General features: G+C 36.2%; 1 protein-coding gene across 3 annotated transcripts in view; it reads left to right on the plus strand.

Annotated features, from left to right (window-relative positions):
- The window catches only part of SEMA3F (semaphorin 3F), an 861,789-nt gene that overhangs the window by 798,422 nt on the left and 50,136 nt on the right, over nucleotides 1-13,231 (plus strand). For all 3 annotated transcript variants that reach the window (XM_044078156.1, XM_044078155.1, XM_044078157.1), the window contains one exon: nucleotides 1,430-1,587. In XM_044078156.1, coding sequence (XP_043934091.1) covers nucleotides 1,430-1,587 — 158 coding nt within the window. The remainder of the gene's footprint in view (nucleotides 1-1,429; nucleotides 1,588-13,231) is intronic.

A 13,231-nucleotide genomic window follows, 5' to 3' on the forward strand; every position in this document is an offset into this window, starting at 1 on the left:
ATAACCAATTGGCACTCAATGCAACCAAGACTAAGCTAATGTTATTTACCCCATCTAGAGCCATCACCCTTGACAAAACCTTATTCTCTATCACTAGCTAAACTAAAACACTCCTCGAAATAGTCCCCACTGCTAAACTACTAGGAGTCCTTATTGACAATCAGCTAAAGTTTGATAGCCACATTCATGCAAATATCAAAAAAACACATAAGAAACTAGGCCTACTCTATCGCCACAGCCGCTATATCTCTCCTTCCTCCAGGCTTGTTCTAGCTATTACATACCTTACCCTTCCTCCTTTACTGTGCCTCTATCCTCACTAGTCTACATTCTTCCCTTAAGTCTAACTCGCCTCCTGCTATTACAAAATTTCAAAGTTTGCAACTGGCCAAAGATCCTCTACCCATCACTGTATTTCCCTACATCGATTGAACTAGCTTGAGCTACCCAACTATCTCACCTGTAATCAACTGATCCAAGCTCACAAAATTATCTTTAGCCCCTCTCTCTGCCCTTCTCTTGCCTCTACTATTCAAATGCATCAACCTAACAGATGTCTAAGGTCTAAATCACAAAACCTAATAGAATTGCATAAACCTGCCCATCCACCAGGTAAACATCTTTTATCCTTTTCTCTAGCATGACACTGGAATTCTCTCCCACCTCTCATCCATACCACTGACAGTCTCTCTGCCTTCAAATCCTTACTGCACTCATACCTCTCTTCACAGTGGGAATGCTCTTGTTCCCATCCTACATAGCATCCCTTAACTTACTTTCTCTCCACAAGCTCTCACTCCACAGCTACTACATTATGCTGTAAATAAACTCCTAGATTTTCTATCAGCTCTAGCTAAAAAAAAACTGTATTTTTGCTTCTAACATTTTTATCTTGCATTGTATCAATTGTATATATTGTATTACTATTTTGTATTTTGCATTCTGTGTATTACTATTATGTCTTTGTTTTTATTCGTTTTACTTACTTTGATTCTCTATTGAAAATGGGCTCTTCATGGTTCAATGGACTATCCTGGCAAACAAACTGCAAATAAATAAAACTAAAATTTTCAGTGCTTGTTAATGGAGATCATAGTACAGTGAGGATTGAGAAACTTACACTTTTCTTTACTGTAGTCCGATCTCAGTTGGTATATATAATTTGTAGGGGGTGTGAGGGGTGTGCAGATGGGCTTACTCCCCTACAAAAACATTGAAAAATGTATATATTAGACTGTCATCATTAGAAAATGCTGGCTAGGTAACAGAGCTGAATATAGAGTTTTCTGCATCTTATCACTGAAAAAAAAGTAGTAAGTTACCATTTAATTAGTTCTTTATAGAGTAATATATGTATGTGCATTTGTGTATAACTACAGGCCAAAAGTTACCGAGTTCAATAATGTGGTTATTTTCTATTGTCCAACAGCAACAGCTATATGTAGCCTCTTCTGCTGGTGTCACCCACTTTGCTCTGCACCGATGTGGTGTGTACGGTCAAGCCTGCGCAGACTGTTGTCTTGCACGAGACCCTTACTGTGCCTGGGATGGCAAGTCCTGCTCCAGATATTCTGCATCTTCTAAACGGTATGTACTGACCAATACAAATAAGCAGTTATTTAATTCTAAAAGAAGATATTACAAATGAAGGTATTAATTTGTCTGTTAAACAGACAGGTGGACAAATCTAAAATAATCTCTTTTTTGCACATAATAAAAGGTGAGACTTCAGTGGTAAAACAAAAAGTTAAGTTTCAAGGCCAGTAATGCAATGGAAAAGAATAATATATGTTTCCATAATAAGTTAAAACCAAGCAAAGAAAAAAGCAGCACCTTTTATATCACATCTGTAGTAATGTATATCTATGTAGTACATGTAATTTATTTATTTATTTTACATTTGTTTACCGGGAAAGCCCGACTGGGCAGAGTTGCCCATTTTCAGAGGAGGCCCGGGGAGAAAAGCTCCAAACAGTAATACAAATTAAAAAAAAAACAGTGTGACATTTGCACCACACAGTAAAAATTGTACACAGTTATACAGTAACATATGGACTATACTATAATAGTTGTACAGTTATACAGGCAGAACAAGATTTTGAGTGAATAATAACACATGCACCATACAGTAGTAACTGTACAAATTATATCTACAGTAAAAAAGAAAAAACAGAAGAGTCAAGACTCTGCATACATTAGTCGAATATAAGTAAATCAATAATCCGATACAGTATGTTGTAAGAGTATGCAGAAGAAATTTTGCTAAGAATGCATTAAATCTGGTGTAAGAGGGGCTTGTAGTTCACTATGGGGTAGATTAGAGGCAAGTAATGGTAAGAATTTACCCAGGGCTAGTACATGAGCATATCCATGAGTTGGATAAGTAGGACTTAAGAAGGTTTTTTAAGTTGTGTGTGTTATCCAGTGTTTGAATATGTGGAGGAAGTGTATTCCATGTTTTTGCCACAGAACTAGAGTAGAGAGAGTCCCCAGAATTATATTTACTCATAAAGATTTCAACCTTCACCTTGGTGGTGCTTCTTAGTGGACGATTGCTGGAATAGGGCTTTAGTAGACCTTGTAGGGCTGGGGTCTTTTTGGGATGATAGAAGATTTGGTGGGCTATTTTGAGTTGGTTAAAAGTTAGTAGGTTTGGTGATTCTAGCCAGGATAGTTGTTTGAGGGACTGGCAATGGTGGTTTCTGTAGGGAGAGTCAGTGGAGAATTTTGCTATTTTGTTATAGCAGTTTGTTTAGGTCACATTTGTTTAAATTGATTAGAACTGGGGAGGCATAGAGTAGTGTGGAAAGTAGGTGGGTTCATGTGATGGTGGCTTTACTATTGGGGGTTAGGTAATTTCAGCATCTACAGAGGGTACCAAGTTTTTTGTTAACTTTTGTGATGGTTTGCGCTACATGTTAGTCAAATTTCAGATTGTGATCTATAATTATTCCTAGTAGTTTAGTTTGTGTAACTGGTATGGTAGTGGTATTGTTGGATAAGGTTATTTTAAATAGTGGAATATGGTCAGTAGCCTTAGAGGGGTGGAACAGCATTAACTGGGTTTTTTGGGGTTGAGTATCAGTTGTGTGTTAGATAGCCAGTTTTCAATAGTTGTAAAAGACTCTTGGATGGTTTGTTGTAGCAGTTAGTGTGAGGGGGCAGAGTAGATTAGGGTCGAATCATCAGCATACTGACCAGTTTGGCATGGAGGGTGGCTTTATGGAGGTTGTTTGTGAATATGGTGAAGAAAAGGGGTCCTAGGATGAATCCCTGTGAAACACCTGCATTTATAGGGAGAGGGGGGATAGGGAGTTTTCCCATTTTATGACTTGTTGACGGTTACAGAGATAATCTTTGAACCATGATATTGTGTAGTTGTGTAGCTTGAGTTCAGAGATCATGGTTAGTAATCTGAAATGAGAGACTGTGTCAAAAGCTTTAGAGAGGTCCAAAAAGATGGCAGAGACAAGATTACCCTTGTTCCACTGCTGATTTATGATATTGATGAAGCTGATGAGGGCAGTGGTGGCACTGTGGTTGGGGCAGAATCCATGTTGTGTTTCAGCCAGGAGGTTATTACTTAGCAAATAGTTTAGTATTTAGAAATGTACACATCTCTCAAGGATTTTTGACAGGGGTGATAATATGGCAATTGGACAATAGTTTGATAGATCTGATGAATTGCCACCTTTGTGTACTGGTATAATATGAGAGGTTTATGCGCTGATTCTACTCTGATAGTCAGAAAAAGACAAATCAGTTAAGCACTGAAGTGGTGGAAGACCTGACCTTAACAATTGTTAAGCACCCCCCCATACTAAATTTGTTAAGGTCAGGTCCTGTGCTAGGCAGCAAAGTCTGCCAGTACAAATGACAGTGGCAGAATAAAAGATTTGTTTCTACGTGCTTGATAACATGTCCCTGATTACCTGTTGTAAACCTAGAAAGTTAATAACAGGATGTGTGTTTGCTTGATTTACTAAAGGATAAAAAGTCAGTAATTTGTCTGAAAACCACGGACTTCATGAGGAAAACACCCAACATAGGAGGAAAAAATCTGGACAATCTGTAAAAATCTGGACAGTTGAGAAACATGGAAGGTGAGTGTAAACATAAAGGACAGTGTTACACTACCTTTCTGAAAGTGCTTGCTGTGTATTTTACGGCTTTGGAGCGATAAAGCTTCATGCACTACAAGGAATTATGAGAGGTTGGCAGATGATAACTTAATTTTTTATTTTTTTATTTAAGTTTGATGACCGGAGAAGTCCACTGGGCCAAGAAGAGCCTGTTTTCAGTGGAGGCCCAAGAAGAAAAGCTCCATAATAATTGCAAGTTACATTTCACATGTTACAAAAGGACATGGTTCATACAGCTAATTAAACATTTACAGATAAGCTCCATGATATTTGCAATTAGCTTGTCACAACGTTACAAAAATGAAAAGACATAATTCAATACAGAAATTTCAACATTTACATAAAGTGAATATTTTTTTTATAAACTCAATTGTAGGTTTAACATTTCAAAATATATAACTACTAGCCATTAGTAGGTTAGGAAAATATTATGCTTGGAGAGGGTAATAGTATAATTGAGATTGGAGAGTATAGTACAATAGATATTAGAGAGAAAATAAGTTATTGGTAGGGGAGGGATTATTTTGGGTGCGATGAAGTAATAGTAGAGGTAGTTGGATGAGTCATTGCAAGGTGGAATGAGGGTGGAGGGGTTTAAGTTGGAGCGTGGCAAGGGCATTCCCATTTGGAAGAAAGATGAGAGAGTAGCTGAGATTTGAAATGTGTATGGTTAGGTAGGTTGCGTAGGTGTGTGAGGAGAGAGTTCCACTATTTAGCTAAGGAGTGGGACAGCAGTAGATGGCCAGGAGGTCGTACAGGTTTGTGGACCTTAAGGAGATTTTGTTTTTTGGATCTGAGTGAGTGGTTGGGAATGTAAGGTTTTAAGGAAGTAGCGAGAGCTGAGCAGTTGGCAGATTTAAAGATGAGCTTGTGGGCAATCGTGAGTTGTAGGTAACTGAGGTAGTTGAGTAGTTCAAGCCAGGTGAGGGAGAGGAGGGAGTGGCAGTTGTGGGATGAGTTTTTTGAATTGGTTGCAAATTTGGAGATCTTGTGGTAGCAGGATCCAAGTCTGGACCGAAGGCTGAGATGGAGATTGGCAAAAAGAGGGGCACCATGTATAAGGGGTGGGGAGTAGGAAGGTGGATGCAAGAGTTTGACAGGTAGAGGGGCTCAGGAAGTGGTTGTGCCTGTAGAGGAGACTTAACTTTTGGTGGGTTTTCTTGATTGCGGAGCGGATGTGGGTGTCAAATTTTAGTTCTTCGTCAATAATGATGCCAAGAAGCTTGGTGTTGAGAACAATTTCAAGGAGGGTGTTGTTTTGGCTCTGTATGGTGAATGTGGATTTGTCAGTGGAGGTTTTGGTAGGGGAAAAAAAAACATTAGTTTGGTTTTATTTGCATTTAGTGCCATAAGGTTAATGTAATGTGTACTCCACGTGGATGCAAAGATTTACCTCTCAAGCTTTGCTCTTGAGGTAAATTACTTGGCATCCACGTCTCAAACACATAATAACTCAGTTAGAATAAGCAAACCCTTCATAATCCTTTGTGGCTATTGATTTGTAGAAACTGTATGTATTTTGCATTTGTGTGTTTTGTGTATTTGGTGAAGAAAACAATTTACTGTTTAATATATATCTGTACTTTAAAGTGAATTTGTCATAACAATTGTCTTGCCTTTGCACTACATGACATAGTACACAAAGTGCCAAACATCTTTTTCACACCACAGATGTATGGTTTTGGCTGCTGCTTTTCTGAACTAAAAGTATCTGAAATAGTGCTTTTCCTATGATCATGACACTGAACGTAGAAAGTGAACTTTAACCTCAGTGACATCATGGTAAGAGAAAGCGTGATGCACATCCATAGAATTTAATGGGCATGGCTCCACACGTGCAGAGACACATCCATTAATGTCCATGGATGGAGCTCTCACTATGCCTACAGTGATATCATGAGGAAATATACTAAATGTGTTTGGGCCATGGTTTAATAAAAAGTGCACAAAGCTTTTTATTAAAAAACAACTCAGATAAATACAAAATGAAAACAATGCAAATGCATTATGCCAATAAATTCACTACATGCTATGATGCACCCATGAACATGAACAATTCACTTTAAAATCAATAAAAAAATATGGAAGTATAATCTGATTTATGAAGGCAAACTCTCATATCCTCAAGTAGCCAACTTGCCATTTCCAGAGACTGGCAGTGATATTCAGTCCATTGGAAGGTAAAAGCATATGATGACATGTTATGTCAAAGAACCTACAGCCCATGGCTAGAACTAGAAGAGCAAGCAACAGAATGCTTCAAGTGAATGATAAGATACCTTGAAAATATCGGCCCTAGTGCTGAGGCAACACAACCTGGTATTCTGTGATAAAGGTGCAGTTACCTATTGAGTTTTGCTTTAACCAGCTATTGGCTAAAAGAAAGAACTCCATTGATAGCAATTCAGTGGAAGCATTCCACAGCTTCATGGGGTACCCACTTAGTCATTAAAAATGTGGGGTCCCTGTGGCCTTGCTTAAGCTTTCTAGAGTTTCAAATGACTTGCTTGTGATCTTAGTTTATGCTGAAATCCTTTTACAGGTCACTTCTGCAAGGTGCTGCAAGCAGCATACTATTGTCAAGTCACAAGCAAACAGTCTGATGCATAGTCAATGACCTCCACAAAGAGCTTATTAAGAAAGTGTGAGATGAGTACTGCCACTATAACAAAACCATGCACAACTTCAGATAGTATGGACAATAACATGAATATGGAGCTACCAATGTGGAACCAGAATGCCCATCTAAGCAGTTTTAGGCTAATCACTTGAGACTTTAGTAATGCCATGCTCATGAAAAGTATGTTTGAATACAATCTTAACCAATGAGTCAAAACTCAAGTCGGTCAACAAAGAAAGTATCTGTAAGACTACCTAGGGCATACTGTTAAAGATACTGACAGAGCCAGAAAGAAGAAAAGACTGCAGTTCATTCTGAAAACTCAGTTTGAATGCACATTTTATACTTTTCCTGTACATAACTACTTCATCTACATCTCAGTCTGCTCTTATTCAAAACAATGATGTTGACTTCTACCACATAGTTTATAGCGAACAATCCTACAACAAGAAAAGGTTTGACATATGTTAAAAATAAATGGCATCTAACCATCCCTTCCAAGTATAATGAAGCAGTGGTTAGTAAAATTACCATTGCTAAAATAATCAAACAACTCTGCAATGTGTAATCTCATTTTACTGATGTACAGCCAGATAACAACCACAGCTGTAGCCTTCCGCGTTATCCAATTGATAATGGAACAAATGTTGCTCATTCTCATAGTGCTAATAACTGAGCAGCTGTGCTGTTGGGATTATCTTGGATTTCTTAGCATGCAAGTATGTAAGAGTAGTGCAGACAAATATCTTCTGAAATACATTTAAATAAGTGCTAGACTCAGCACATGATTGCTAACTGCCAAACACAAGGTCATTGACCAAATTCCCTTTTATGCTTGACTAACTTGGTTGCTGGGTAAACTGTAATTTACCAAGTACCTATGAACATCCTGATATAAGTACTCATTGTCTAACAAGGGACTGTGTTTGCACTATGATAAATTAAGTCACTGGTGATGTAACAAATCAGAAAACAAGCTCTGGCCCAAGTTATAAATTTGCCATAGAGCTTGATCTGATTGAGCAGGTCTGTCTTTGTCAAAAGCAGGACTAATGCCACCAGGCATTAGGGAGCTCAGCATCTAAACCTTTCTAAGGCTACTAGCCCAAACCATATTCCACCATAATCTTATGTGTGAATACTTTCTTCTTGAAATCTTATATATGCTGTTCAAAGCAAAACACATAACAAAACCTATGACCTATAAATCAAGTCAGCAAGAGGGATAAAGCATGTGGGTGGGAACATTGGTGAATGGGCTTCCTCATCCATATCTATCTTTATGGTAATTATATAACTTTTGTGTCTGTTGTGAGGACGTTCCTCTACATCGACAGTAGGGCAGTGTCCCAAACTGGTATTCCTTGGTGATATTCCACATAGGAACATACCTCTGCTTACAATGGCCATAGAAGAACACCTAGACCTAGAGATCACATCCATCTAATACTGTCTTTAAAAGTATGACATGAAGACCATGCGGCTCCTTCACAAATGTCATCCAACACTGCACTGCATAATAATGTCTGCAAAGGCTGAAAGAGCAAGGTCTTGTTATATTTTTCATAAAAAATGTATGCAATCAGTAAGAATAAGAGAGTATCCTTCCTAACTGATTTGGCTCTGTCCACATAAAGTCTGAGCTGTTTCTGGATATCCACAAAATGCCATAATTGTTCTCCTCTACTGGATAGAGGAAAGAATACAGGCAGACAAACTAACCAAAATTTGCCTCCATGGCTACCTTGGGTGTAAATGGAAGATTTGTACCCATGAAAACTCTATCATTATGGAAGACCAGGTACAGAGAATACATGGATAAGGTTAGCAACTCCAATACTATTTTAACTGAAGTAATCATGAGAGAGATATCCCTCCTTGAGATGGGGTCTGCTAAGAAATGTACCTTTTTAAAAAAGGTCTTGCACACTTTTAAAGAAACTAAAGATAGGTAGTTTGTACTCTGATGAAAAAATGGATTTAGCAGCCAAATGCATTTAATGGAAGAATACCAGAGGTCTGTACCAAATGTTTGAGACAGACAGCCTGAAACTGAGGGTTCTGGTGCTATTTACAAATCCAATCATTTAGAAGTATACCAATTGGAATAATGTGCCTGATACTGAGGGTTCTGGTGCTATGTACAGATCCAATCATTTAGAAGTACACCAATTGGAATAATGTGCCTAATACTGAGGGTTCTGGTGCTATGTACAGATCCAATCATTTAGAAGTATGCCAGTTGGAATAATGTGTTCCTTTGCTCTTACTTATTTTTCTTTTATTAGGTTGCTGGCAAAAGTATGAGGCTGGACTTACCTTAGTGGAGAAGATAGGGTCTCTTGCCATTAGTGGGACTGGAGAAACCATGCAGTTAGCCATAGGAAGCACAAAGCTGGATGGGATCCTATATTAGTTTTCTGGGCAAAAGTGAGACCCAGGACAACCCTTGTGGGGTAAGCAGGGTTTCAGGTCATTACACAATCTGGAGACTCTATCAGAGTGCAGACCCTGATGGGACTTACCTGATTTGTGGGTCAACAAGGTTCCAAAAGACCACAGTCAGAGAGGATTCTCCAAGAGATGAAGTCTGAGCAAGGGAAAGCAAACTTCAAGACACCTGAATCCTGTTATGAGAATGACTTTTGACTTATTCTGCTTGGTTTTCTGAATGAATTGTTGAAACTGGGGAAATGGAGGGAAAGCATAAAGGCATCTATGGTGCTTTGATCACGTTGTATCCCTCTACTGAGACTGTGTATTAGGTACTCTCTCAATAATCTACTGGTGAACTGTTCACATCATACAACACTTTAAATAATTGTACAGATAAATTTATCTCATTTAGGCATAAAAACAGTAGAACATTCTTTAAGAAACCTAAATGGTGGCATTACAAAATCAACAAATTATTAATCCAAAAGAAAACAGAGTAAAAATCTTCAATTATAATGCAAGAAGACTGAAGTCAGCACCATCCAAAAAGAGCTCATTAAGACAATCAAAATAAGCAATCGTCATTAACGGTAAAATCTGCCATCAAGACAGGTGGCAAAAAAGGCCTTCTGCAACCACATTTAAAAATGATGATGAAAAAAACAGAAATGTAGTGTGCCAGAAAAAAATGGTATCACAATAACAGAACCAACGGATATAACTAACATGTCAGCATATACATCTTGGCAAATTTCAGGCCACAAAAGGAACCCACATTTACTCTTCCTTCCTGCAACAAAGTCTCACATGATATTACATCTGAAATGATCACCTCTGTTCTAAGGGAGGTCAGAAATGCTACATCATTGGGACCACATAAGATACCAGTGAGTCTAACTTATGCAATCAGAAATAGCCCAGGATACTTCTTAATGCACATTCTTAATAAAGCATTAAAACTTAGCTGCATCATTGCCATCTGCAACTAGAACATTGTGCTCCCAGTCCATAAGAGAGGCACCTCCTATTCACAGATTGATTGCCTCATAAGCATACTATACAAGTACTGCAGAAAATCATCATGGAACTTTATATTTTATTTACTGATTTAACACTCTTTGTTAATGAGTTCATCCAACTAGGCCATTGTCCTCTTTTCAGGGACACCCAAAGTGGTATTCATACTGACTACAGGAAATTTGGTTAACACTGTGGAACTTCCCCTACTCTTCACAAATGGGGACTCAATTCACTGTTACTCTTACTGTCTTCTGGTCTGGACGTGTAGGCAGCTCAGAGAAGCAAGAAGACAAAAATTGAACATGAAGGATGAAGAAGGCATTTTGCAGGTGTTGGATATGAATGGAGATGTTAATAGAGCAGCGGAAAAGTTGGATATGTTGAATAATGAATCAGAGGTCAAGCAGAGTGAGGGGAACAGAGAGGGGAGGGAAAAAAGAACAGGAGAGTGTGTTAAAAGTCAAGAAGAAGAGGTTGGAGGAAGCATCATGGATTTGGAGGAGCTATTTCAACAAAATTTGTTTACAACAGGACCTACAATACCTGAATGTGCTGTTACAACTATCCAATTGGGTGGGGGGGTTGTGGGATGTGTATTTAAAAGAACTAATTGAGCACAGTGAACCAGAAAGTGAAAAGGCAGTATCATGGGGTAAAATAATGGACAGAATACAAGAAGAGGAAGTTAAAGAAATTAGGACAGAAAATAAAGAAATCATATGTGCAAACTGTAAGCGAAGGTGAAAGAAGAGAAGAAAATAAAGTATAAGTACGAAGAATGTATCACGTAAGGATAAGTAGTAAAACAGAAAAAGAACTTGACAGGTGTGAAATATAGGACAGCTTCATTTCACCACTGGGTATTGAACCCAGAGAGGTAAGTGAATTTATTTGTATTAATAAAGACTCTTTTTGTGACATTATTTTGAAGAGGCACAGAATATGTAAAAATTCTTAGAACAATACGAAAAAAGAAAGAATGAGACTCCTTGGAACTTATATATTGTACAAGTATTTAATAGAGATGAAAAAAAAAGAATATATATATATATATATATATATATATATATATATATATATATATACAATTCTGTACTGAAGTCAAAAGAGATACTTTAAAATATTATTTAAAGACTGTGTATAAAGAAATAATGGACATTACAAAGATTTATGATAACAGAGGTTCATGGACTAGGGAATGAGAATGTGGTTATAGTTCAAATGAAAAATTGAAAAAAAAAATAATACATGTACCTAGTATAATTAACATAGAAGAAAATAGGGGGTTGTGATATACTGGGAACAACCAAAGACATGTTTTTTTCTTTGGCAAAATGATCATTTAATCAATAACTGTGATAAAAAAATGTTTAATTTGTGGTAAAATGGGTCATGAGGCAAAAAATGTGAAATGAAATGTATTAAATGTGAAAAGGTCGGACATTCAATCATGGATTGTGAAGCAAAAGAAAATGTACAGGAAAGGAAGGAAACTATAGTAAATAAGATAATGTTAAAACATAATATAGAAAAGTTACAAAAAGTAAATGAGAAAGAAAAGAAAATATAAGGGAAGAGATGGAGAAAAGAAGAAAAAATAAATAATGCAAGTGATTAGGGTGAAGAGAACAAATTAAAAGCAAAAGAAATTCTATTGGAAAAAGAGTGAAAGATAGAAAACATAAATTTAAGAATGTAGGAATAGGAGAAAACAAAATAGGGAAAGGATGGAGAATATTAAAATACTCTTTATAAAGTGAAAATCTCATCCATAGATCTGAATAATAATATTAAGAATATAAAAAGAAGACTAGTGATAATAAAATGGTGTAGATTATTGGCTATGGCTATTATAATACTACTGGATATAATAATTTTGACAGAAGAGGAGAAAACATAAGTAAGCAAATTATAGGAAGGAAAAGTAATATGGAGCACAGGAGAAGTAAACTGTTCAGGAATAGCAACTTTAAGTATAGAAAATACTGAAATTCTAGATATTACATTATTAATATTAGGAAGAGTGTTAGTCAATATAAAATGGAAAAATCAAGTATACAAAATTGTGGCATTATATGTGCATGTTATACAAAAACAAAAGGAAATTATGTTTTGGAAAATTCTTGATTATGTCAGTGTTAATATGCAAATTATACTGGCAGGATATTTTAATTGTGATTTATGTCATAGGAAAAAAGAAAGACCAGTGTTAAAGTTGTTTCTGAAATAATAAAAAGTGGTAAAATGTATTTATGAAACAATGAGCAGTGGACAAATAAAAGGTAATTTGAAGACAGAAATTGATTATTTTATATTATCAGAGAGTCTAAAAGCATTAAAGGGATAGAAATTACAGTTTTTTCAGATCATGTAGCAATATGGGTAGTAGTGCAAGATATATAAAAATAGGAAGAGATGTTATAAGAATAACTGAAGCAGAATTAAATGAAGATATAAAAAGAAGAATATTACAGTTATGGTTAGATCACATAAATATGAGAATTTTTTTTACAATGATTGGACAAGATGGTGGATACTTTTAAAGGAGAAATATAAAAAAGAAATTTTGGAATGGACAAAAAGAAAACAAGTTAGTTGTAAATATAAAGATATCAGTGATCATATTTTTAAAGATATAATAAGTAACAGAAAGGGATTTACAGAAAAAGAAAAAATATACATATTAAATGAACCAAGAAAAGATTAAAAGGTTTTTTCTAGAAGGGAAGAAAAAGAAGTAGCACCTTATCTAAATAAGATAGTAAAAGAAAATAGAATAATTAGAGAGTTAAGAACTGAAGAAGGAAGCATAATTAAGACACAAACAAAATTATACAAGTAATAAGAAATGCTATTAGGAAAACATTTGCTAAAACTGAAAATAAAATATATCAATGGAATTTAAAAAATAGATAAAGAAGATGAACAAATGGAAAAAAATGACTACTGCAAAAGTAGAAATAGTTTTAAAAACAGAAAATATAGAAGCTGCTGCAACAATAGATGGATCTGA

Source organism: Protopterus annectens, chromosome 7.part0, assembly GCF_019279795.1.
Source record: "Protopterus annectens isolate FY-2018-M chromosome 7.part0, PAN1.0, whole genome shotgun sequence".
Lineage (NCBI taxonomy): Eukaryota > Metazoa > Chordata > Ceratodontiformes > Protopteridae > Protopterus > Protopterus annectens.